A 27545-nucleotide genomic window follows, 5' to 3' on the forward strand; every position below is an offset into this window, starting at 1 on the left:
AACGACAGAATTAAAACTAGCTGATTACTAAATGTAAAAGGGCTAATCCAACAGTCAAAAAAAAAAAAAAAAAAGATTACATTGGATCCCAAATAAAATTAACCCTGCATTGTACACAAGGAGCATATCTGAAACAAAACGATGAAAGATGAAAATAAAAGGAAAACACCAGGCAAAACCAAACAGAGAGAAAGAATTACACACTCTTAATATCAGACAAGTTCATAGTGTAAAAAGCATTAAAGGAGACACAGAACCCTTCAGATACTAAAAGATGCAATCTGCACCTAAAGTTATAATACTTATGAATAACAAAATCATAGCATCAACATTTTATAAAGCAAAAAAGTATAGGCAATACAAATAAAAATAGAAACGCCAGCAGTAGGAAAGTTTAATTCCCCTCAGTCCACGACAAATCAAGTGAAAAACAAGATGGATACAGAAGAACATGAACATGGGACATTTGCCAAAAATGACCACATATTAAAGCACAAAGAAAAACTTAGTCAATTCAAATACAAAAATAGTACAGATAGCTCTTCTGATCATAATATAGTAAAACCAGAAAACAAAGAGCAAAACTGGAGGGAAAAGGCACCTAACACCTAGGAATTTAAAGACTCTCACGTAACTTTTCAGTTAAAGAGATCCCCAAAATATAAAATATCTAAACAACAAAAAGAAATAGTGATAAAAATACTATATATTAGAATCTATGGAACAGAGCTAATATATAAAAGCTCATACCATATTTATGCTGAAAAAGGAAGGAAGGAAAGGAAGAAAGGACGAAAGAAAACAAATACTCCCAACACAACAGACAAGGAAAGGCACGTCTAAGGAATCAGAAGGGGAAAAAAAAAAGCCTAAGAAATGAATTTTAAAACAGGAAAAATGAAAGACCCAAAGGTATCTAAGGCCAATAATAAAAAGGGTGAAAGAGAGCAAACACTGATACATAAGAAAAAAATGGCAAAACAATCCCATTTAGGCAGAAAATAAAAATCCGTAAGAGACTAATTTGCTAACAATATGCATCACTGAAATATATAACTTTCTACTTTACTTTTAAGAAGCAAAACAGATGGAAGGCAGAAATCCAAACAGATCAATTTCTATAGAAATCAGAGACAGCTGTCTTAGAGCGATCCTCAAAAAGCATGAGGCCCAGACACTTCCACAGGGAGGTGCACCGAACCTTTGAAGTTCAGATGATTTGAATGCTATTTATACAGCTGCAGAGCAGAGAAAAAGGAAATCTAAATGATTTCTTCTGAAGCAAGCATAACATTAATTCGAAGACTCAAAAAAGATTACCCTCAAACCAGTCCAACCTCAGTTCTGCAAAAATCCTAAATAAAATACTAGCAAATACACTCCAGCACTACATTAAAGGTAAAACTCCCAAGTATTAGCAGAAATAACAAATTCACATACATCACGGACCAAGCAAGGCTTCCAGGACTGTATCCCATATTCATACACATACAAAATACCAGGAACAATTTAACATCCATCAACAAGGGACCGGTTAATCAACTGTGGCTCACTCACCTATAAAATATAAGGTAATTGTAAAGAACAATGAAACTAATTTGGAATAATTTCCAGGATATATTATGAAAAAAACTTAAGGTTCAGAACCATCTATAGCATGATATCACCGTGTAAAAAGTGTGGGGGCAGATGATGTGTATGTGTTTACATATGCATTAAATATCTCTGGAAGGATCACAAGAACTGGTAATATTGCCTGCTTCTGGAAAGGGTGACCGAGGGACTGAGATGAGAGGGAGACTTCACTGGATATCCTTTGTGTCTCTGCTTTGGAACCACTGCAAACATGTTACCTACTCAAACACAAAATTAAAATCAATTACAAGAACGGGAGGAGCAAAAAGACAGCAGGTGAATGCAAACAAAAAGAAATTGCTGGGAGACAAGTCTCCATGGGTCTCTCATGTTTCAGCATGTCTTAGACTCTCTTTTCAATGATTTTTGTAGAGCAAACAGCCTCAAAGACAGAGACAGTGTCCTCTCCAGAGCCAAGGGCAGACCTTACTTCCCACCATAAAAGATTCAGGTTCCCCAACTAAGCTCAGGGTTCCTCCTCTGCAACGCAACTCATTGAGCGTGCAGTGTAGATACTGCCTGGCTCTCCTCACATCACTCTGTGGGAACTGAGGCCGGAGGAAGGGGCGCAAGAAATTGCTGATATTCTGGCTATTGCTAGGAGTAATAACAATAAAAGTTCTTTGAGTCTTGTTTCTACCAGAATCCATGAAACAGTGGCAGGCTAACTTGTCAGCTTGCAGGAAGGGTAAAATCTTCAGGCCCTTCAGTTTTTGATAAGCATTAGTCAAAATAATATTAGATAAAACAGACTATTAGGTAAAGCAGAGGAGAGAAGCATATAATATAAAAACATCCAATCCAAAAGGAAAATAAATCATAAATATTTGGGCAAATAACATAGCTATGAAATATATAAAGCCAGGAAAAAACGTGCTGCAAGGCAAATATCACCAAAAGAAATTTAAGAGACTTTAGAAAGAAAAAATTGGTAAAATTATAGCCATAGAGGGGATACTGTAACAAACCCCTTCCTAAATCTGTCGGACTATGTAGACTGCACATAAGCAAGGATACAGACTATTTCAATAACGTAATCAAACTCAATTTATTAGAAATATATATATATATATGTATTTTAAAAAAACAAGTAAATCTAATATCTACATCAAAATGACTTCTCATTACACCTATCCCTCCCCCCAAAAATGTATCTTTGAAATGCAGAAGACTTTTTTTCCTAGCTAACCCCTGAATCAAGCAGATTAAACATCGAAATGAGACATTATCTAGTAAATAACAAGAACGTTTTACATTAAAACCCCAGATATAATTAAAGCTCTTATAAGAAAAATATTTCTACTTCTAAACTACTTTTACTATTAAAATGGAAAGACTGAAAAAGGGGTGCCTGAGTGGCTCAGTCAGTGAAGCGTCTGCCTTCAGCTCAGGTCATGATCTCAGGGTCCTGGGATCAAGCCCTGCATCAGGCACTCCGCTCAGTGGGGAGTCGGCGGCTTCTCCCTCTCCCTCTGCTCTCTCTCTCTCAAATAAATAAATAAAAATCTTTAAAAAAAAAAAAAAAGACTGCAAAAAATAAAGTAGCTTTAGTCTGTACTTAGTAAGAAGTTAGTAGCTTTATTTACAACTCTAAAGTAGCTTCTTTGAAAATATCAATGAAATATATGCCCCTTTTAGCTAGCATTAAGGCACGAAAAGTACAAAACCAAAAATGTACATTTGAATGGAAAAGGCAACATAGCCAAAAACATTAAAAAGATTAAAACACCTGTAAGAAAATGTTACATGCAATGCTACGACAATTAATTAGGAAATCTAGAGGATAAGGATTTATTTTCTAGCAGAATGCATATTCTCAAAAGTGCAGGAAGTAGAAAAATCTGAATATACTAATGATCACAGAAGTCAGAAAGACTGCCAAAGATCTACCTTTAAAAAGGTAGATGGTTTTATAGTTGAACTCTATCTGATCGGAAAAGAACAGTACTTCCTGGGTTAAATTATCCCAGAGCAAAGATGGTAAGCTTTCCAATTCATTTTGCCAGCATAAGCTTTGTCTCACATAAGTTTGGTATCAATGTTTCAAAACAGCAGTTAACACATGGTCAGAGTTCAATCCAGCCACATTAGAAATCAACAGAACTCCATTAAAACATTAGAAAATCAACATAATTTATCAACAAATAAAAAGGGGAAAAAGCATTTAATAAAATTATACTGTTTTTTGCTTTAGGTAAAAAAGAAAAATGACATATAAGAAAGATAATAAATATAATAAAGATATTTACCATAACTCAAAGCCAGCATCTATTAGGCAGTGAAACACTAGAGACACTGAACAAAACAAGCACGCCCATTGGCTCCATTATTATCTACATCATTTTTAAGCTTCCAACTAATGCAGTAAGACAAAGAAACAAAACATGTATATAAACATTTGAAAACATCATCTTCATTTGCAGATGACAGTTAGAGGTCTAGAAAATCCAAGGATTCACCTATAACCAATAACTTCTCTTTATATCAGCAAAACCAGTTTGAAATTCAAATGGTTAAAAACAAATGCCATTCATAACAGTAACAAAACTATAAAATACTAGATATAATCTTAAGTTAAACAGTAAATATACAGGTTCTCAGTGAATTAAAACAAATGTAGAGACAAACCATGTCTCCTTAACAGGTGAACTGAAAATATTAAAGGAACAGCATTGAGCAAGGACATTATGTACACCTGAAACTTATGTTATATACCAATTTTACCTTTTTAAAAAATTTTAAAAAAGACAGCATACGTCTTTCTTACTGATTTAATAAAGGGTAACACACATAGTCCAGTTGAGTCTTTTGTTAATAAACTATATACGCAACTCATCTGTACTCTGTATATAATATACATAAAATGTCTAAAGTTAGAAAATAAGACTTCATGATAGAAGCCCTCACTGTGAGAATTCCACAATATAAAACCTAACACAATATAAAAATTAACTCACATTTTCCCTCTAAGAATGATAAAGTCTTTTGTTGCTGGGCTTACAACAACGGCTCTCATTTCCCTAAATCATTCGCATGCACACTGTGCTGTTTATAATAGACTAATATCTTAAAAAAAAAAAAAACCAACAAACAAAAAAACCCCACTAAGATCATGTATTTCGAACTACACATGTGCTACACACAGTATGTTTTACTGTATCCTGGGAGTACTTCAATCAGAGAGCATATATGGCACATAAGATTCTGGAAGAAAATTCTTTTATATCACCACTAGTGTGAAAGTGGAAATTGAAAAAAATTTTATTTTTTTTTAATTAAAGAAATGTATGGTTTGCCTCTTAGGATTTAAGTCTCCAGGTTAAACTTTTACTAGTCTGTATTCATTTACTGACTGACTGATGCACTCAGATATATTTATTCTATACTTTTGGTTCTAACTCAGTATTATGCTCTACCAATTTTGTTGCTCAAAGTGTTCATTGGGAGCTCTTTGAGATTGGCTCCTGTATCCCTCTGACACAACCTTACCTTTTTGGATTTTGAATACTTCCTTGCTTTCAGACAATACAAAACCTCCAGGCTCCTCTTTATTTTCTCTGCTCCAGCCCTAGAATCAGCGGTTTTGCCAATGGAGCCTGGTTCTTTTTACTGGAGATTTACTTCTAAATATTGAGAAACCAAGATCTAGGTGCTGGGTGTCAAAGATTTTTTAGTTATAAAAAGGTTGCTCACACCAAAAAGCATTATAAGGAAAGGCCTAAGACTGAGGGAAATGCTGAAAAGTACAGTTTAAAGGAATTAAGATAAAGGACACCCAGACAACAATAATCTAGGAGGTGCTGAGAGGTCAAGAAGCCTGGAGATCCCAAGCCCAAATCAGTCTAGCAGAAAATGGAAGAAATCAAACAAATCATAAATCTTATATTTAGCTGGCAAAGGAAGAGGACTATCTAGAATATATCCTTTATGGCTTTTATTGTTATATTACCTTTATACACTTAAAATGTTAAAGAGTTAAATATAATCCCCCCAAAATGCAGAGCCACAGTGCTAATATTGCCTTCCCTGAAACCAAACCACTCAGTGGCTGGGGAGATACTACTCAAGGCCATCTCTGAGGCAAATCCAGGGAAGTATTTTGAATTATCAGGGCTACTGTGACTTAAAGAGAGGGAGAAAAACCATTAAAAAAAAAAAAAAAGTTATTCAAGTAATAAATCGTCCCTGAAAAAATATTCACAAGCATTTCTTTAATAGTCCTCCCTAAAATCTTTCTTGAACTCAACAAAATATTCAGTGACTCTCTGCAAAATCCTTACTCCTCCCTTGTGGGGGGAAAAAATCATATTTCATAATTTTCACATTTTGCAAAGATTCAACATCCCTGGCATTTTGCTGAGGAACCAGGTACTATTGAGTCACTCTACTGCTAATCCTCAAGTCACCTGGGACTCCTTGTTGGAGAAGCTTATTGTAACTGCAGGCTGACTCACAAGCGGGACCCAAGCAATCTGGAGGCTCCTCGCCCCCTCCTCTCTGTCCCAGAAGCTGCCTCAGGAATACAGCCTTGAGAGAGTTGTGTGGTATTGAGAACATCTGGACAATATATGCGACTAAACCTAGTCATGGCCCCTATATAATCTTTTAAGATTTGGCAGACAGAGATCTAACTCGTATTGCTGCTGCCCAAGACAAGCCTCGTATGTAAGCTCCCTTGCCTACAAAAACCACCAAGGTGCCTGGCTGGCTCAGTGGGAGGAGTGCACAACTCCTGATCGCAGGGTTGTGAGTTCGAGCCCCACTTTGGGTAGAGAGATTACTTAAATATTTTTAAAAAATAAAAAACCGTCACCTACCAATTTGGACTGGTTTGTCTCTTCCTTGGTCTCTGGTCTCTCCCTGCCCTTTGCATAGCAGAGCAGTTTCATTCTATAGCTGGGAAACTGTGGGGAGCTTTGGAACCAACACTCCTCCCTCCCCTTTCTAGCACTCACTAAACCCAACTCATCCTCTCTTTGTCATGCCTCCGACAGGGCTCTCTTTCTCCTCCCAGTGCTTCATCTAACCACTTCCACATCAAGTGCCACGCCATTCTCTAAACTGGTCTTTAAAGAAATTACCTTCTTTACAAACATTTTTGCATATGAAAGATCCAAGTTTGAAATAATTTATTTTAAAAGCTTCCTTATATAGCCCTAATCTATCTTTTCACCTTCCATTCTCTCATTGTTTTCCCTTGCCCCAAACTATACCTGCCTACTTGTTATTCCTCAACAGGCCCTCAGTTTCTCTCCCCATCTTATTTTTTTTTTAAGATTTTATTTATTTGACAGAGATAGAGACAGCCAGCGAGAGAGGGAACACAAGCAGGGGGAGTGGGAGAGGAAGAAGCAGGCTCCCAGCGGAGGAGCCTGATGCGTCTCTCCCAACCTTATTAATCCTTTCAAGGTCTACATTAAATATCTAAATAGATCATCTTTTACTATGCACTTTTCTATACATATAAAATATTTTGTGAAAGGGCAAAACTGTTGACAGACGTGGGCTGAGCCCTAGCTTTGCTTTTATAGAGGGAAAACATAAAAAATGAGGGAACTTTGGAAAGGCACTTTATTCCTATTCATTAGAATTCCTTGAAAATAAGACTTTGTCAATACCACACATCTTAACCAAAACAAGAACAGTGGCCAGGGAACAAAACCTTTTCCCCTTGGAGGACAAGTATTATCGGTTCACTTGGTCTTTTTAGGGTCTCTGTTGCGTTTCTCCAGATTTCTTAAAATCAGGAAAGCTTACTTGAATGTCAGAATGATATTTTTAAAAATCAACATTATGAAAGTGATACAAGGATAAGAACACAAAAGACCCAAGATTGATAACTGATATGAAAGATCTATGAAATGAGACAAATCAAGAATTGGTAAATAAAGAAATGTTCTCATCCTGAAATTTTATTAGTGAAATCAGAAATGGAATCTGAAACTTATTTCATGCTTTAGAAATCTATCAGAACTTCCTTCTCACTGAACTACGTACTTTAGTTCAATTTCTGTTCTATGTATCTCCTTTGAATAGGATGCTATAAAGAATGTATCTCCAGAGATACCATCATCCACACACCGTCACTGTACTGTCTCGGGTACTTCTCTTTCTATAGGGAGGATGAAAGGATCTAGGCTTCCACAAGATTAAGCAATCAGTCAAAAACAGACTTCAGATTTTAGCCATGTAGGCCACCAAGTTGCTCATAAAAAGCAGGAAGTATTTTTTTAATTAAACTGTAGCTGTAAATTGTCACATAGGAGAGCAGACAGTCAAATTACCCTCCCACCCACTCCCCACTGCTTCTCCATATCTTATAACTATATTACTGCTGCGCAAGACCTTCAGACACCTAATTTGGAATTAAATAACTACGGGCTTTTAAAATAAAATATCAAAGGAACTGCAGATTTGTTAGCATGTTAAATATGGCACCTACCATAGGTTTCTCTCTCCAAGTCAAAGGTAATATCTCTTAGTATGAACAGGTCTTGTTTACTTAGCACTCACTATCTACAAAGAACTATGCAGGACTTCTCACTTGATTCTTACAATTAATCTGTTAGAGGCACTACTTGTAGTCCTAAGTTTCTGGGAGAGCAAACCAAAACCAAGATGACATAGCTATAAAGTGGTAAAATAAGGATCTGAACTCAGCAAGCTAAATTCAAAGTTAGTACTTTGTTCAAAGTATTGCTGTTCTTTATAACATTTTAAATGCAAATTGGTGCTGCTTTGAGCAGCTTTGTATTAGAAGTAGGGCAGTAGAACTGAATTTAGTGTCTTACAGGCATACAATTTTCATAATGGCATACAATGGATAAGCCTGTAACAATGTTTAAGTTTCTTGTATGACCATGCCTGATCCATTGCCTTATGTCTTATAAAGTAAAGACATACTAAATTTTAAATTACTATACAAAACAAAAAGCATTTTAGAAATGCTAACACAAGCAGAACAAGGTAAAATATTTTTCAGGTTACTTTAACAGTTTTCTCTTTTTATTCAGTACTTGGTTTATGGTATCTCTAGGTATGATTTTATTTTTATTTACACCGCTTGGCATCATAATGCTCTTGTAAAACGGAGAATTCCTGTCTTCCAACAATTCTAGAAGGTTCTCTGCCATTTTCCTTTAAACACTGCCTCTTGCCAATTCCATCTCCCATCATACATATGTTGTACTTTTTGTCCCACAGTCTTTTAGTGAGCCTATGTCTTTGGACTGTAAACTTCATAAATATTTCTCAGGGTTTTTTTTCTCCCTCACTAGGTGGAACAGGATGGCTAGCGTGAGCTGGAGTTGAGTATTTCCCTTCTCCCAGGTCAGTCAGGCTCTGGTGAACTAGTTTCTCTGAGGCAGGCCCTGTTAGGAAGAGAGTCCCTCTGCTATATCTCAAAATGGTCCCTTTTCCCCTCCCCTTACCAGGAGGGCATTCTTCTCCCGTATTACCAATGGGAAGCTGGCGAAGCTCCTGGAGGACAATCTCACAAAACTGTGGGGGTCCTACTGTGACTAGGTCTCCCTGGAGTTTTAAACCCTCGGACTTGTCTGCACTGAGTCCCCAGCAATTTATCAACAGTTCAGGTTTACCTACCCTGGCACTGGTTTCCTGCAGTGGTTCCCACTCTTGAGTCTGTGCCAAACCTGAGACTCTTGTCTCTGCTGTCACCGGGGGGGGGGGGGGGGGGGGGCAGTTTGCCCTGTGTCCTCCCATCTCTTGTGAATTCAAGAAAAGTCATTGGTTTTTCAGTCTGGTCAGCTTTTTACTTGTTGTTAGAACAGAGCAGCTAGTTCCAAATTTCTTACATGCGGAGCTAGAAACCGGAAGTCAACTCCATCCCTGTTTCTGAGATTATTTTACATATGGCAGATGCTCTCGTCCCAGGCTCCATCCATGTACCTCCTTCATATTCTCCAGCGCTGTTACACTCTGCTTAATTTCCTCAGACCCATCTTACACCTCACTAATTCTCCTTACAGCTCTAATGTGCTACTTACTGCCTCAATTTCTGTCTTATGCACCATGTGTCTTTTTTTTTTTTAACCTATTTCCTATTCATCCTTTTATCGCTGTTAATGATTTGAAAAACAAATCTACAGTTCTAGGGGCGCCTGGGTGGCACAGCGGTTAAGCGTCTGCCTTCGGCTCAGGGCGTGATCCCGGCGTTATGGGATCGAGCCCCACATCAGGCTCCTCCACTATGAGCCTGCTTCTTCCTCTCCCACTCCCCCTGCTTGTGTTCCCTCTCTCGCTGGCTGTCTCTATCCTGTTGAATAAATAAATAAAATCTTTAAAAAAAAAAATCTATAGTTCTAAAGTTCTTGCGGGTGGTAATTCTAATCACATCTGCTCTCACTCCTTGTATATCTTTAATTTTTCATCCCAGGTTCACCTTTAATAGATGGTGACTGTATTTTTCTATAGGAATCCCATGTGGGTTTTAGAACAGTTGTGTTTTTGCTTTGCCAGCCTCTTCTAGGATATCATCTATTTTGAAATTTCTATAATACAGTATCAGGGATCTGACACTTTCTACGGCCTTCAATTTCACTGCATTGCATGACAATTTATGGGGACAAAAAGTTACTTCAATGCTGTCCTATAATGTAATCTTTATGAAGTCATTTAAAACTATTAGGAATCCACATTTAAAACTCAACCAAGTAACTATCAAGGCAAATAAATGAACAGAGATGTCAAATCACATAACAGAAACTCCACAAAAGGCAAAGTTTACACAAACTCAGACAATAACTACCTCTTTATTTGAAATCCTGCTTCATGGTTGGCAATTTTTTTTTTTACCTCAATTATAAGAGATATGCCATTTTCAGAAAGCATCCTCAATTCAGAAAGATTAAACATGTGGAGGGGGTCTTAAAACCAAGAAAAAAAGCAGTACGTAAGGTAAAGAGCAAGTTTATAATGGAAAATGAGAACCACAACCATCCGGGAAGTGACCGTATCTACAGAAGGAAAAAGTACATCTTACACAGAAAGCCAGGCCACTAGAAGGCTGCTTGTGCACACGGGAATCCGAGCACGACTGCCCAGTGCAACCTACCTTTGACGTCTGAGTGAGTCTGTACGTTACATTCTCCGGCAGAACGCACAGAAGGCGGGAGGCTTTTTCCTCACTTTCATTACAAAATGAGTACCCTTCCACGTGACTCAATCTTTCTCCAAATTTGTTTACTTTGACAGAGTTAAGAGTCACATCTTACTCTGTCCTCAGAGTCAGGTTTATTCCTGATGATTCTGAAAAGCTCTGCTTTGATTCACTGGTAAGTTTATATAATGAACTCTCAGAAAAGTAACTCTTAAGTTACAAGTCAGATACACAAGCACACACACAGTACCAATTACCAATAAAGCAAAGATTTCTTAAATACGAACCTTACTAAACCTCAATTACACTCCTGCAAGCTAAAAGAAAAACTGAGCTTTACAGGACACAAAACATGCTATCATCTAGTGCGCTTTAAAGACCAATAAAATCAAGACTAAGAATTTGCTAATAATATTTATTTCATCTTTTGGTTTTCTTTCTGAAAATGAGGAACAAAGAAATGAAGAAAGACTCTACGCCCATAAAATTTATATTAAGTTCACAGACTACACAATGAATTATTAGGTCCATAAACTCAACAGTGAAGCACACAGAAGAGGGGTAAGTACATGAAATAGGCAGCGATGACCCACAGAAGCAGAAAAATGTTCACCTTTAGCCCAGAGGCTGATCTATACCCTGCATAGTTCCGATAAGGATCAAATACGGCCTGGTTGCTACATTCTTAAAGGGTCACATGACTGCCTGTATATGTCTGTCACCCATAGTTAATATCAAGCTGAATGATAAGCACCAGAGAAATCTTGTGAAAGTAGTTTTACAAGGAGAAATTTGAAGGAAACATTTATGATCTAATACTCCCCACACATCCCCTCCCCCTTGAACAGTAAGCATATACCCACCAGCTTCACACAGCAAAAGTGCAGCTCTTTGGGCCTACAGGTCCTGTCTCTGTGCTACTTAAACTTGCCAAGTTGCACTGTAAAATGTCTCCAGAGTTCTTTCTTAACCGGCATGGCACACTCAGTGAGACCATGCAACAGGTCGTCCCTGACTTCAGGGCAATCTATATAAACATGCACCATGGCACTATGAATTTTTTTCCATCCTGCCAAAACACCACCGGCAGTAGATAACCACTCGTATCATTCCAAATGATTCCCTGCCAGACTGCCTTGGGCCTCCTGCCTCAACCTCTGCCGAGCCAACTGCCTCAACCCTGAGAGCTTCCACCTAGCCAATTTTCCTCTCCAGTTACCAAGACTTGAGTATTTGCATATAGTATTACAGGTTAAAGAAAAAAAACAAACAAAAAACATTATGACCTAGTCTGGAAACCAAACTGTTTGGAGTAACATCTCTGTGAGTATAAATCTGAAACTCCAGGGGCACCTGGGTGGCACAGCGGTTAAGCGTCTGCCTTCGGCTCAGGGCGTGATCCTGGCGTTGTGGGATCGAGCCCCACGTCAGGCTCCTCCGCTATGAGCCTGCTTCTTCCTCTCCCACTCCCCCTGCTTGTGTTCCCTCTCTCGCTGGCTGTCTCTGTCAAATAAATAAATAAATAATCTAAAAAAATAAATAAATAAATAAATCTGAAACTCCGAATCACCAGTTTATATTTAAATTTCGGAAATTCATCCTCGAGTTTAGCTATAAATATATCCAGCCTGAAAAACAAGCCCAACTAATCTCCTCACTGTGAATATTTATAGAGTTAAATTAATATACATTTAACAAATTTCAAAATTTCAGTTCTAGCTAGTTTAGGAAAGACTGTAAAAGGTTTAATAAGCACCATGCTGAATAAAATTCTCATTTGAATATCAACACAATTTAGAGGCCCCATCTCTCTGATGCATTATCTCTCTACTGAATCAATTTTTAGGAATTCAAAAATGAAGTTACAGAAGTCCAGGTGACTGAAACGATTCCGTTTCAGAGATTCTGTGACTCGACTTGCTCTAAACTTTATAGTAATCCTAGATGCCTACCTTACGCATTAAAGAGGCCAATTTTCAGACTCACCACCTGTGACAGATGAGATTGGGGAGACTGAAGGGTAACATATACGCTACGACAAAGTAAGCCTCTTTGGTACAAGGATTATTTTAAGAGATTGAAAAACAAGAGACACAGGAGAAGCTCTGAAAACAGAGTAAACGTTATCCTTTTGTAAGGGCAATTTACATTTACAAAGGAAATCTCCATTTGTAAGAGTGTTTCCCTTTCAGCACTGGGAAGAAAAGGCTGACCCTAAATCATAAGAGAATATTACAAGAGGATCTTATCAGTGGAGAAGACACCCAGACTTAAATATGCATAACAAACCCCTTGTTTACCATGATTTTCCCAGTAACCTCCCATAACTAGCTTCTTCCAACCCCACCCTCATTTTCTTTGTGTTTAGCTGAAGAAGGTATTTAAACCCACATTCTAAACGATTTGCTCCCTTCTCCCAGGGTATCTCCCATGTAGACAAGACTTAAGAATGTTAAACTTCTGTTTTTCTCTTATTAACCTTTTATTAGAGGTCTCGGCCAAGAACTCAGAAGGGTAGAATGATTATTTCTTCCTTCCCTACAGGGTTCTGCCCTCAAAACAGACTGGTGTAAGAATTCCCACAGACTGTAACAGGGAGGCATACCGTCCATCAGCCACACTCTCTAACCTAAATCAGCCAATCGAAACAACTCCTTCTTTTACCATAGCTGGCCACTGTCCCATTTTTAAAACTTCAAGAGCCATATATAATTTTTATGAAGAAGCTGTTTTGGCTGCTTGTTTCGAATGTTTATAGACAGTTAATACATATTCAACAAATTAAAAAGTTTCAGATCTACCTACCATGAAGTAGGTTACCATTCTTAAGAATATTTGCATCTTTATTTGCTTTTTGCATTAAGTTTACTAACTTCTGAATTGGAAGACTATTAAATATTTAAAAGCTAAATTCTTGGCTTACAGCGTTCAATAACAAAAATTCAACTGAGTAAAATTTAAAGATCTAATTGGCTTTACGAATCAATCCATGAATTAGGCAGCATCCTGTCTAGCAAGTAGAGGGGTGCTCCAAAGGTCTACAAGAAAGGAAGGGTTTTTAAAGGTGGGGGGGAGAAAATTATTAGCAAAGACTCCACTGTTTTAGGCAAGGTCACCTTTCTAAGGGGAACTGAGGGATCTATCAGATTTCCTAGTGCTGACCAGGAAATTCTCATGTTGACTGGTTAAAGGTTACATCTGGCGGTGGGGGGCTGAAACTGCAGTTAGGTTAGGTATTAAGTCTTGGTTTACTGACTTGGTGCCTTGATCAAAGTGACACCATTTTGGGCCTGTGGGTTCCTTTCGAACAAGACTATCCCCAAGCAGAAGGGTTACGTATTGGTTCTTGAAGATATCTTCAAGACACCAAATACGTGAGCTAGTAAAACAAAACAAAACAAAACAAAACAAAAAAACCTCTAAGTTGAGCCCAGTTAAATCAGGGAATTAAAAACTGCCAAATATCAACATTCACCAAGACGGAAGCATACATATATCACACAAAAAGTAAACGTACAGAATACTAAGGTTATGCGCAAATACAGAGTCAAGGAATTAACGTTTGTGCTTTCAAAATTCAAGGCTAGACTCTTAACATTTAAGGGTTTCTTTTTTTAAAGACACTTGCAATAAACAATAATTATGGAGGGTAATGATACGCTAATGGAGTACAAATGAGAAACAAGCCCCATCACTTTTACCTCAAATTTTGAACCTGAGAGTGTGTCTTTATTTTTTAAGTACCTGAATTTCAATGATATTATGCAAAAAGGTTTGGATATAATCAACAGGTACATTTACTATTCAAAGGAATTGCTACAATCTCCTTTTACTTATTCATTGGAAAATAAATGGGAAAAAGAGTTCTATTGTCACTACTACCATAGTGTGGCCGAAGCACTGCTCTGTTAGAGATACCTAACTCAGTTTGCAAAAAAGCTAGTCAGGGTAACGTGTTTATGTCGATATTAAAGTCTACCCCCAACTCCAGCACTTCGGCAATCTGGGGAGACACCTCAAATTCTTCACCGTTACTCCACTGATGAACCTTTGGCTGATGCTCAGCTGCAGACTCCACCTGTTTTATTCACTGCTCTATCCCAAGTTCCTAACACTACACCTCACACTCCACAAGCTCTCAAAAGACATTTATTGAGGGGTGACTGGGTTAAATGGGTTAAGTGACCAACTCTTGATTTTATGAAGGTCATGATCTCCCAGCGTGGGGCTCCACGCTCAGCTCAGCACGGAGTCTGCCTGTCCCTCTCCCCGCCCGCCCTCCGCCCCTCCCCCAAATCATGCACTCTCAGATAAATAAATAAAATCTTTAAAGAAAAAAAAGACTTGTTGAATGAAGTCAACCTTTCAACTGGCTTCACTGTTTACTGGTGCTCTTCCTACTTATTCTATTTCAAACCAAATATTACATTTCAAAAATCCCTGAAATTTCTTGTAGGCTTTTGAAATTTGTCTATTTCTGAAAATTTTGAAAAAAGCCAGGAACCAACTGTGTGATTTTTTTTTTTTTCCCCAAGTCTACCTCAAAATGTCCCAAGGCTACACTGAAAAATCTTCCCTAGGATTTTAAATGTTTGGAGATTGTGGTCAGGAAAGAATGATAAAGCCAAAGCGCCAGACCTAACTAAAACATCAGTTAGCTCCAGGGCTCCTTGCCTTTTAAATTCTACCTGAAACAAAATTCATAAAATCTAAGGTAATTCTAATTTAAAATTTTAAAGCACTGGACTTACCATTATAGGTTATTCTTGGCTTTGTTAAACACATCACAAGATGTAAATCCATTTCATCTGAAGGTACAAATTTCGAGCATACAGGGCACTTAAATCCTAAAAAGTAAAAGAAACCCATTTTACTCAATTATTCTGAATATCTAATTCTATTTTTTAAAAAAGCATCAAAGACAAAAAGCATTTCAAATTTCAATTCTTATACTTACAGTAAAACACTACTTAATTGCAAGTTAGGCTGGGAAGAGTTTGTAACTATAATAACTAACTTCAATCAATTTACAAAGACCATCCCATTTCAAATGAAACAAATACAAATGAGAAGACAGGCTCACTACAAAACTCCCATATCTTTTTCTAACATATGGGGTCCAATCATTCTTGTTTCTAATTTTTTACATTACCCTGATTCTGATTTTGAGGAAATTACCTTTCCGAGCTTATTCTGAGTCACAAGGTTTTACAGTACCTTAGACAGTACCTTAGAAACTATTCTACTCCACTGACCTTTTAAAAATTATCCTGATGAAGAAAAGTCAAAATTGGCAAAATCAAGTCTAGAATCTAAGACTCTAGGTATAGTGATCTTTCTCTCACACTACACTACCGAAGTCACAATGCAAACCCAAAATAGCATCAAATAGGACAGATTTCCCAGTCAACTCTGCCACTTAAATATTAGCTAGTTTCCTACAACAGTCAATCCGCACCAAGTATTTGCCTAAAGTAGTCTATTTAACTGGTACACTGAAGGTCAGAATATGCTATGTATTCAGCTCTACCCTACTCCCTCTCATTTCCCAGGGGAACTGTCCCATCTATGGTTCCTTACTGTTGCCCTGCTGCCCTACTGCTCCCTCTCTGACATCCCTAAGCAGACTGAGCAGTACTGGACACCTGATTCAAGATAGCCAATTTACAGTTTGGCTAGGAACAACAAACCAGAAGTGGCACAAAACGATGGTCTGAGCCCATCTGTTTTTCCTGGAAATATGACAAGAAACAGCAAGAGAGTATACTTGTCAGCCGTAAAGAGCTGAGGCAGAAAGGGCACATGTAGGTAAGAGAGAGAGCAGCGGCGCATATCAGCTGAACAGAAACTCTGGCCAGCAGAGGAAAATGGTTTGCATGGAGATCTCAGAGCAGATGTACAGAGAGGAGCGGAAGTGCCGTGAGAGACAAAAGCTAGTAAGACGTAGTGAAGGAAACCAGTCCCTAATGCTGCCTCAGAGTCTGAGAGCTCTATACTTCTAGCACGTGTGTTCTTCGAGGCGCTCTGCTCCATTCATCGTGACTTGAAACTCACTGTGACCCAATGTGTCAGACTAGAATCATACTTCATGCAGAACTTTACACAAATTAGGAAAAGGTTCTGGCATGGGTACTTAATCCAGGCATTCAAATTCCTAAATGAAATACATGATTTTGAACACAGGTTTTAACATTGTAGTAAATGCATTTTAAAAGAAAGGAATAAAGGTATGTTTACTTCCCCTTCTTGAAAACCGTCAAACTGCTCACAAAGTAGAGCCAAAGGAGAGAAAACTCTGTGTGCAAAGAACCCCCTGCATTTCTAGCTAAGCGCGATAAATTAATGTTTCTGTCTCCACCCATCTAAAATCCACTGAAATAAGAATAAAACAAAAATAAGATAAAGAAGAACCTGAAAGGAGACAGCAGATGAGAAAACAGATGAAGAGACTACCAGGACTGAGAAAACAGACATCCCAAGTTCCTGTGCAAGTCAGTCAATTCTCACTTCCTAATTCACAAAGGACTCCAAAATCAATAACTCCAAATGATTTCCCAAGACAATGGTGAGGCATGAGGTTAAAATCTAGACTGATTCAAAGAATGGGAAAAAAAAATCCCTATATCCTCAATCCATGACATATAGCAACTACAAGAAACTACAGTTCCCCAACTACAGCAGGAGAATGGAGGCTAACTATAGAATAAAAGACCCAAAATAGGGGCGCCTGGGTGGCACAGTGGTTAAGCGTCTGCCTTCGGCTCAGGGCGTGATCCCGGCGTTCTGGGATCGAGCCCCACATCAGGCTCCTCCGCTATGAGCCTGCTTCTTCCTCTCCCACTCCCCCTGCTTGTGTTCCCTCTCTCGCTGGCTGTCTCTATCTCTGTCCAACAAATAAATAAAATCTTAAAAAAAAAAAAAAAAAAAAAAAGACCCAAAAGAGAGTGACTTGAGGACCCCAGGCACAGCAATGGGAAGTGAAGAAAACACAGGAATAAAAGATCTAGGCAAGGAAAGGGCTCCCCCCCCCCCAATTTCCCTTACTCTATCTTTACCAAGAAATTGTAGATCCTTCTCTTAAATCAGAAGGTCCCTAAGAATGAAACATCAAGACCCTTGCTCGTGGATATGCCCCAGTCTTAAACATAAAGCTTCCAATCAGCTTTTCAGGGCCTCACTCATAAACATAATGCAATAAAAGAAAAAAAGTTTGCAAGGTTAAAACACAACACAGCAGCAGCAAATTCAAAAGACAAAAATATTTACAACATGTACCACGAAAGGATAATATCCTTAATACATAAAGAATGCTTAAAAATTGTGGAAAATCAAATACCAGTTAGAAAAATGGAAAAAAGTTTTAAACCACTATTCCACCAAAAGGATATTCAACTGACCTTTAAACAAATGAAAAACTGCACAGTATCAGAATAGAAGCACCTTCCTCTTAAGTTCTTTTTTTTTTTTTTTATTCCCATTTTAGTGGGTTTTAGGAGGAAAGAGAAACACGTGTCTAATTCACTTTAACTAGAAATCCAGGTTAGTTCTTTGTACATACTGTTTTCTCTCCTTAGGCTTTATCTCTACATTAAAATATCACTATTTACCCCAGATTGAGAAAACTCAAAAGCTTGACAACATACTGCTGGTGAGGCTATGAGGAAACAGGTACTTTCATACATCGCTAGTAGGGATGTAAAATTTTACAAGCTTTACGGAGGGCAATTTGGCAGTATCTAACTCAATTACATATATATTTATCTTCTGGTCCAGGAACCCCATTTCTAGCTTCTCACCCTGAAGGTATGTCCCCAAAACACAAAAAACACACGCACGGATAGAAGATTCTGAAGACACGGGAGGAGAATTGGCCTCCTCCCCACCTAAATAATTGCACTGGTGGAGTCTGTCTGAGGGAACTACTTTGGAACTCTGGAGTTTATTGAAGGCTTACAACTTCCAAGGGGGAAGACCTGGACAGTACACTGTGGTTAATTTTCACTCTTAGCACAGTAACAGCCACCCTTCCCACCACACCCCACCCCACCCCCTGCTACACAGCAGGCAGCAGTGCACTTGTTCTTGGAGCAGCTTACAACACACACCTGCAGGAACCAGGGTGGGCACAGAGCACTCTGTCCTCCCAAATACTGGGACCTTGCACTCTGATTGCTGCTTCTGATCCAAGCGGTACAGACACAGAGAAGGGCAGTCATTGCTGGCGGACCTTCCCTACTGTTAAGCCCCTCCCACTCTAGCTGAAGACACTTTAAGGGGATTTAAAGGGCCGACACCCTTTCCCTCCCTTTATTTCTCACTTTTCCCCCTTTTGGGAGCCCAACATTAAAGAATAGGAGATTAAAAAACAACTATACATACAGGGGAAATTAGAAAAACTGTGTACGCCCAAGGCAAGTCTCAGAGAAGACCTAAGTTTTTACCTCAGGCTGATGATCCCTGTCAGAGACAGCCTACAATACCCCCCAGAAAACAATAGTAAAAAATAGCAGACACTGGGGAAGGGAGAAAATCTGATATCCAGAGTTACCACATTATTAGATTCAAGTAACCAGTTTTCAGCAAAAAACAAAACAAAAAACCCTAAGCATACAAAAAACCAGAAAACTACACCTTTTAAAGGGAGAAAACAAAAACAAAAACCAGAAATTGTCCCTGAAAAAGCTCTGATGGCAGATATACCAGCCAAAGATTTTTAAATGCCTATCTTAAAGATGCTCAAAAAACTAAAGGAAGATGTAGAGAAGGTCAAGAATATATGATCAAAATACGAACAAGATGGAAATGTCAATAAATAGAAAACCTAAATAGAAACCATAAAGAAATTCTGGACCTGAAAAGTATAATAACTGAAATGAAAAATCACTAGAGCAAATCAAAGGCAGATTTGAACAGGAACAAATAATCCATGAACTTGAAGTCAGGACAATGGAAATTATCACGTCTGAGGAACAGAAAGAAGAAAAGATTGAAGAAAAGTGACCAGAGCTTAAGGGACCCATGGGACACCAACAAGCGCAGCAACCTATGCACTGCGGGAGTCCCAGAAGGAAAGACGAAGGGGGAGAGAATGTCTAAAGAAATAATGGCTGAAAACTTCCCAAATTTGATGAAAGACATGAATATAAACATCTAAGAAGCTCAAGAATCTCCATGTAAGATAAACTCAAGGGCACCCACACCAGGATACTTATAATCAAACTTTCAAAAGACAAAGAAGGAATTTTGCACACAGCAAAACAAAGGTGATCATCACATTAAGGGATCCTAACATTATAAGCAGATTTCTCATGAGAAACTTTAGAGTCCAGAAGGCAGTGGGCTGATGTATTTAAAGTTCTCAAAGGAAAACAAAACCTGTCAATTAAGAATCCTATATTCAGCAAAACTCCTTCAAAAGTAAGGGAGAAACTGTAAAATTCCCAGATAAACAAAAGCTGAGGAAGTTCATCACTACTAGACCCATCCTAGAGGAAATGGAGGAAATAAAAAAACACTAGACAATAACTCAAAGCCATAGGAGAAATAAAGATCTCAATAAAAGTCTTCAGGTCAAGGGGAACTGTTTTCGAGGAACCGTACTTCAGATTGATGCCTTAATGGGATGAGACTGTGTGAGTGCTGGAAAGAAAGTGCATACATCTTACATATGGAAGGGATGTGAATTGTGATTGCTAGTAGGCAGACTATGATACGTATACAGTCTCCAAATACAGCTGCTTTCCATTTCATGCACCCTGTTCCGCACATTAAGAGAAGATGACTAATTCTACTCCCCTTAAATCTGGGCCAGCCTAAATGCTTTGGCTGATCAAGGATGCAAAAGAGATGTTCTGGGATTTCTGAGATAAATCTTAAGAAGCCTTGCAGCTCCCACTTGACCCCTTGGAATGCTCGCTTTTGGGATACTCTCTTTCAGAACCCAGCTGACATGCTCTAGAAAGTTCTGGCCACATAGAGAGGTCACAGATAGGCATTTCAGCTGGAATGTCAGCTACAGCCTGAGGTGAGCCCTGAGCTGACAACCAGCCATCAACTGCCAGGTACGCTGGGTGAGCTACCTTCGATGTTGAGTTACTCTGAACTTTCAGATGACCCCAGCCCCAACTTCCATCTGTAACTGCTTGAGAGACTCACCAAGTGAGAGCTCCAACAACTAATTCCATTCTACTTGTAGAACCTCAAGAGATAATAAATTTATGTCTTAATTAAAACACACACATACACAGTAAGTTATGATGGCACTCTTTGTTGGAATTGCGCAATAAACATATAAGACATAGAGAAGAAACCATTAGGCATCTACACAATGGAATACTATGCAGTTATAAAAAGGAAATGAGGAACTGATGAAGGAACTATGAACTGATGAAGAGACATCAAGGCTATCTTAAGTGAAAAAAGCATGCAATGTTATGCAAACTACTGTGCAACAAAGAAGAGTAACTAATACATGTACATGTATGTATCTGCAAATAGAAAAACAAGGAATGATACAAACTTCAAACTAAGGTTTATATACATGTTGCCTGTAGGTAGTTAAAATGTGGTAAAAAAAAAGGGGGGGGGAAGGTATTCAAGTGTACCTTTTAATAGTTTTTTACTTTGAATAATGTTACTGAATACATATCCAAAAATAAACGAAAATTGGGGGAAATCCCTACTAAAATTAAATATAAATAGAAACAAACGAATATAACTATATATGAGATACAAAGAAAATACACATGCCTGTGCAGGTACACACATAAGTACACACACACACATGCACACACACACACACACACCCACATACACACACAGTTCAGACCACTAAAAGGACCTAGAAGCAAGGACACCTCTGTAGCAAAAGGCAGACTCAGACCCCAGATTTTGGGTTTCTTAGTATCATTCCTCCATGAAGAGAAACAAGAGCTCCTTGGAGGAAAATCTGAGTTCTAGGTCTGGTGCAGGGAAAATACAAGATGAACCTAGAATCTAGAATGTCTTGTCATGCCAGACCAAGGAAGTGCTCAAAAACTGACAGGAACACATAAAAAGGCAAAGAAGCCAGCTTGGAAGGGCTTCTCCTGATCAGATCAGGACAACCTGAGAATCAAAATGGATAATGAAATAATAGATCATAGTATCTTACATGTAAAAAGAATGCAAAAGTATATATAAATAATTACATTCTGAAAGTATCAACCAAAGATCACTTAATTAACACAGATAAAAAGGTACTCTTAAAATGGAGAAACTACTTGACCTCCCCTTATATGTTCAAACTTAGTATAACCGACAAAAGGACAAGCTTCCTGACGTGACTCCCTGAGGTCACAATACTTATGTATACTTTCACCAAATATAACTAGAACCTCATTATGAGGAAATTTATAAAAAGCCTCCAACATACAAGACGTACACCAAAACAAATTCACAGAAAAGCAGAAGTATGACAAAACTACCAACATAGGAGACAAAACCTTAGCATTGCTGAACCCCCAAAATCTAAGGTTTCAATTTATTTTTGTTTCTGTGTATTTATTTGATTTTGTTTCTACCTAGTTTTGGGGTCCACCTTATATGTTGGGAGGTGTTTCCTAAATTTCCTCAACGTCCCAATAATTCAAGATGATATTGCATCCACAAGAAAGTATAAGAACAGAGAAGCAAACAAAGGCTCCTGAAATAAACTTTTGATGAAATCAAGAATAATTCTTAACTAAGAATTCAAACAGACAGCTGGAATATTAACTTGAGGTAATAATGATGCCAAATGATAATAACAATGAGCATTTACAATATAGCATGAAATTATCTAAGCACTTTGGGTGAATTAATTCATTTATTCCCACATCCTTGAATGAGGTACTAATACAAACCCGATTTTACACACGAAAAACAGAAAGAGTAAGTAACTTCCCACGGCTAGAAACCGGGAAGGCCAGAAATCAAACTGGGCTTCTGGCTTCAGAGCTTAAGTTCTTAACCATCACTCTACACATCTTTTTTAATCTCTCAAGAAGTAAAACCAAAAGTCAAACAGGAGAATAAATAATAAAATCAGAAGATCGATTCAGGTGGTCTAATATACAACTAGCTAGAAACAGACTTGAGAAAAAAGGAAGAAACGACCAAACACATAATTTCCCAAACTGAAGTGCATGACTACGCAGACTAAAAGAATGTACCCATATAACAAATGGAAATAAACAGCCATCCAAGGTACGGTACTGTGAGATAACAGAGCATTAGGGATAAGAATAAAGTCTAAAAGCTTTCAAAAAAAAAAGATGAGAAGTATCTATAATGGTTTGCCAAACTTTTAATTTTTTTTTTGCCTTTCATGATATTAGTATTTTTGGAGAGTCTAGTTAACTGTTTTTCAGAATCAGAATGGCATTAGTCTTCTCAATAGCAACACCTGAAAGGAGACAGATGAAGCAATGATGTTAAAATTCTGAAAATTATTTCACTTAGGCTACATACCCAAACTATTATATAGTCACACACATTTTATCAAAGCATAGGCAAAGTATCAAAAACTGTCCTTCCTATGCAGCTTCCAGAAATTTCTAGAACACACGGTCCACTGAAAGAAAGGAGCAAATAGAAAAAACAACAACAACAACAACAAAGAGAAAGACACCAAGTTAAGGAAATAAGCTCTCTCTTAGGAGAGAGGTGAAGGGAAATCCTTGGATAATGTGTAACTGGTCTAGAAGATAATTGGTCCAGATTGGAAGAGTGGCGTAGAGGATCCAAGGAGGAGAGGAACAGGGTGGTAAGTGGTAGGGAGTGAACAGATAAGGTCTCTTGATGTGTTTTATCGGGTGGAAAACAGTATTGTGTTCAGACAGTTTTATAATTCTTTTTCAAGTTTGGGAAGAATGGATAGGAACTAAGAAAATAAAAAAAAAAAAAAAAGAAAATTGAGTAAGCAAACAATTGGAGGCAATTTTTAACTATGAGATAAATACACAACAGTAAATGTAATCAATCCATGGTCATAAATAATGAGTATCAAGAAGATCATCATTTATAAAGATGTTCAAAAGGTAGAAGGATAAAAATGAAGATATGTGATATATATAAATCCTCATCTTTCATAATAAGCAGTTAATAGTTAACATCTAAAAAAATTAAAAAGAATATAGCATATTACTTATAAATATAGAAGTAAATGTAATAAGTGACAGCTACAAGTATTGAAAATGTCTCAAGAAAATAAAGACTGGGAGTTGGGGAAAGTTGAGGCAAGAGAATTATGACTTATTATAAGACTAGAAGTACTTTTTTCAAAATATATACATATTACCTTGATTTAATTTTACTTAAATTTTAATTTAAGTAAAAAAAAAACTATTTTAAAGGAAGAAGTGTCTTCAGAGCACAGAACACATCAGCCTAGTGAAAAAGTATTCTGTGAGAACATATCCCAACTGAAGCTGCTGCCTCCTCTCGATCACTTTCTCTGTCCTTTCCCCACACTGTTCTTCCCTTGACAACAGTTCCAACTAGAAGTGACTCCATTCTTTGATGAGTAATAATAAAAAAGGATTCAATATGGGAGCTATGCACTGTATGAATCCACCATATAAGGAAGACAAAAACACTAAAAAGGCAGATGACTGAGACAATTTACAGAACTCCAGAAACAGATGTTATAGTTCAGCAAATAAATATGACAATAAACCTGTAACGGAAATAAAACCACAGAAGAACTGGAGAGAAACAGAAATGGCTAGTGACAACATCACTGACATAGAAAGCAGAGAGTTACGGAAAACAAAACAGAAATGACAGTGATCAGAAAAAAAGACAAATTCATGGAAAACAAAGGCTAATTGCTTTTCCCAAACAAAAGAATGGAATAAAAAACCCAGAAATTATCAAAGATTGGGGGGGGGGATATCCTAGTGACTAAACAGAAAATATAAAAATATAAGATGTCTATAATAATTGAGGGGCAAGGGTGGCAGAAATATTACTGGTCTCAGAATTATCCACAGAATACACAGATATTACTTTGGACACTTTTTTTTTTCAAAGATTTTATTTATTTATTCAACAGGATAGAGACAGCCAGCGAGAGAGGGAACACAAGCAGGGGGAGTGGGAGAGGAAGAAGCAGGCTCACAGCGGAGGAGCCTGATGTGGGGCTCGATCCCAGAACGCTGGGATCACGCCCTGAGCCGAAGGCAGACGCTTAACGCTTAACGACTGCGCCACCCAGGCGCCCCTGGACACATTTTTCTGCATGCCTGGGGGGCAGGGTGTCTTCAGAACACTAAGGGAGAAAGAGTTAGGACTCAAGAAATGTATATCCTCAAATATTCAGACTGAAGACCCAACCAAGAGATTAATAAAGAATTCAGAAATGGACAAGCTGTGGTGTTCTATACACACACACACACACACACACACACAGGTAGTATGCACACTACACACAATATTATTTAATTTAGTTGAGGAAGTGAAAACAACTGTAGGAATTATTGCTATGGTATGGTATATAAATATTAGAAATGTCAACAATGTGACAATGATAGAACCACCCAAAACTGGGATGAGAATGTCATGATCATGTTTGTGTATAAAAAGGACAAGGGGAGGCACCTAGGTGGCTCAGTCCATTGAGCACCTGCCCTTGGCTCAGGTCATGATCTCAGGGCCCTGGGATCAAGCCCAGCATCAGGCTCCCTGCTCAGCAGGGAGTCTGCCTCTCCCTCTGCCCCTACCCACCACTCATGCTCGCATGTGTACACACTCTAATAAATAAATAAAATCTTAAAAAAAAAAAAAAAAGGACAAGGGAGACTGAGGGAAGAGAAAGGATAGTAGAGATGAGCCAGATAACCCTGGTCTTTTAAAGCAAAGTATAGAGGTACTGAAACATGAATGTTATTATTCCCTGTCTTTCACCCTACACAACTCTTAGATTGTTATCAAAGCCCTATTCAAGTACCATCCTTCTCCAGGAATCTTTCTCTAAATGCTCCATCTCAAAGCCGGTTTAATCATTCTGTATTTCTTCTGTATTTCTTCTATGCCTTGATGACACTTCCAATACTACAATGTAGAACATGGCACCGTAATTACTTGTGTCTATCTTCCTTATTAGCTTAAATAGTCCAGTGAAAATACAGACTCTGAAGTCCAAAAGACATGGGTGCAAACCCAGTTCTACCACATACAAACTATGTAACCCCGGGGATGGCACTTAAGGCCCTGCCGCAGATGCTATCAACCCACTATTATCCCCACTGATTACCAAAGTTCTCTACTCAAAGCTGGTACTCCAAGTTTTTCCAAAATTAAAACTATTCCTCTACACTTTCCCTTAAACAAAGCTCTATTTCATCTGATCTCAATTAGGTAATTTAATAGACTAATATAATTTAGAAGGAAATGACCAATAAGCTTAAAACTTAGGTATACATGTACTGAATAGGACAGTGGACCGAAACAGTAACAGAGAAATGTGTTCAGGAGACATTTACGGCAGGTGTCCTCCATCTGCTACACCGAACTTCCCAGGTAATACAGAACAGTGGCTGCCACTTCCTATCTTCAATAATGGAATTAAAGATATTACAGCAAAAAGAGTCCACAGACTCTCTTGGTTGAAACTGAAACTGATCAGTTATGGAGAACGGCAAACTAAGTGCAAAAAAAATCAAAAGTGACAGAACTCTGCTCCTCCAATTCCTAAGCTATCAAGGTTTTTACCACTACTCTGGTCTCTTGATCATCTTTTACATTACTGCACATGCACACACACACACACACACACACACACACATCTGGTTTGCCAATTTAATCTTTCCTCCAACAGAATATACCCATTCATACCTTTATGCCCTCGCTCTTAAGTCAATATGCCTTGCTTTTTCCTTATTTTATTAACAATCTGCCCTTATCCGTTTAAGCCCAGATCAAGTTGCACCATTGCAATGAAACCTTTTAAGAGAACTCAAAACCATAATGTCCTTCTCCGTTCTACCACATTCCGTTTGTTGGTAACAGTCATTGGATATATTTAATCTACAACATTTCTTCCATGTAGATTTTATCTCCCAAACTGGATTAACATCTGTGGGGCAGAAACTGTATATTCTTCTAAGTATTCTAATCAACCGCCCTACCGCAGAATCCAGCTGACTCAATAAACACCTAAATGCGTGCATGAATGAACTGTGTAGTTGGTCTTAGGTCTACAGAGGCAAGAGTTGCGCAATTAAAAGCAGATTAGGGAAGTCTAACTGCAGTTAATAGAGTCCTAACCATCACTTGCAGGAATGAACAGCATTTTTTTAAAAAATTCAGTTTAAAGGTAAAATTGTTCTCAACATGCCAATAAAAACAGGTTAAAAACATGCCAATAAAAAGAAAGGTAAATAAATCAACTTCCATAAGCAAAGTTTTACAGCACATATATGATATATGCCACACAACAAAAGGTCTGGAGTGCAAACTGAGGAGAAAGATATTTCATTTGCCCGTAGGACCTGCTCAGAGTTTGGCAAGTACAGGATTATCCGTTACGAAAAATTTCCTCAGAAAATCTGAGCCAGGTAACTTAAATAACCACCAGCAAGATGAGTTGCAGGCTGCCTATTTCCTAACTATCATGTTTGTCTAATAAGTACAATTTCTGCTACATGAAAAAAGATGTTCAAGAGGCCAAAAGGAAACACTTAAGTAAAGTCTACATTGTTCAATAATCACAGCCACTTAATAAAGGGCAAAAACACCTCTAACAAAATAAAAACAACAGGAGAGCAAATGT

General features: G+C 38.0%; 1 protein-coding gene across 1 annotated transcript in view; it reads right to left on the bottom strand.

Annotated features, from left to right (window-relative positions):
- The window catches only part of ZNRF2 (zinc and ring finger 2), a 110944-nt gene that overhangs the window by 45119 nt on the left and 38280 nt on the right, over positions 1 to 27545 (bottom strand). Inside the window, exon 2 of the mRNA XM_045792942.2 lies at positions 15505 to 15600. Coding sequence (XP_045648898.2) covers positions 15505 to 15600 — 96 coding nt within the window. The remainder of the gene's footprint in view (positions 1 to 15504; positions 15601 to 27545) is intronic.

Source organism: Ursus americanus, chromosome 3 (assembly GCF_024610735.1).
Source record: "Ursus americanus isolate L20-20 chromosome 3, mUrsAme1.1.p, whole genome shotgun sequence".
Classification (NCBI taxonomy): Eukaryota; Metazoa; Chordata; class Mammalia; order Carnivora; family Ursidae; genus Ursus; species Ursus americanus.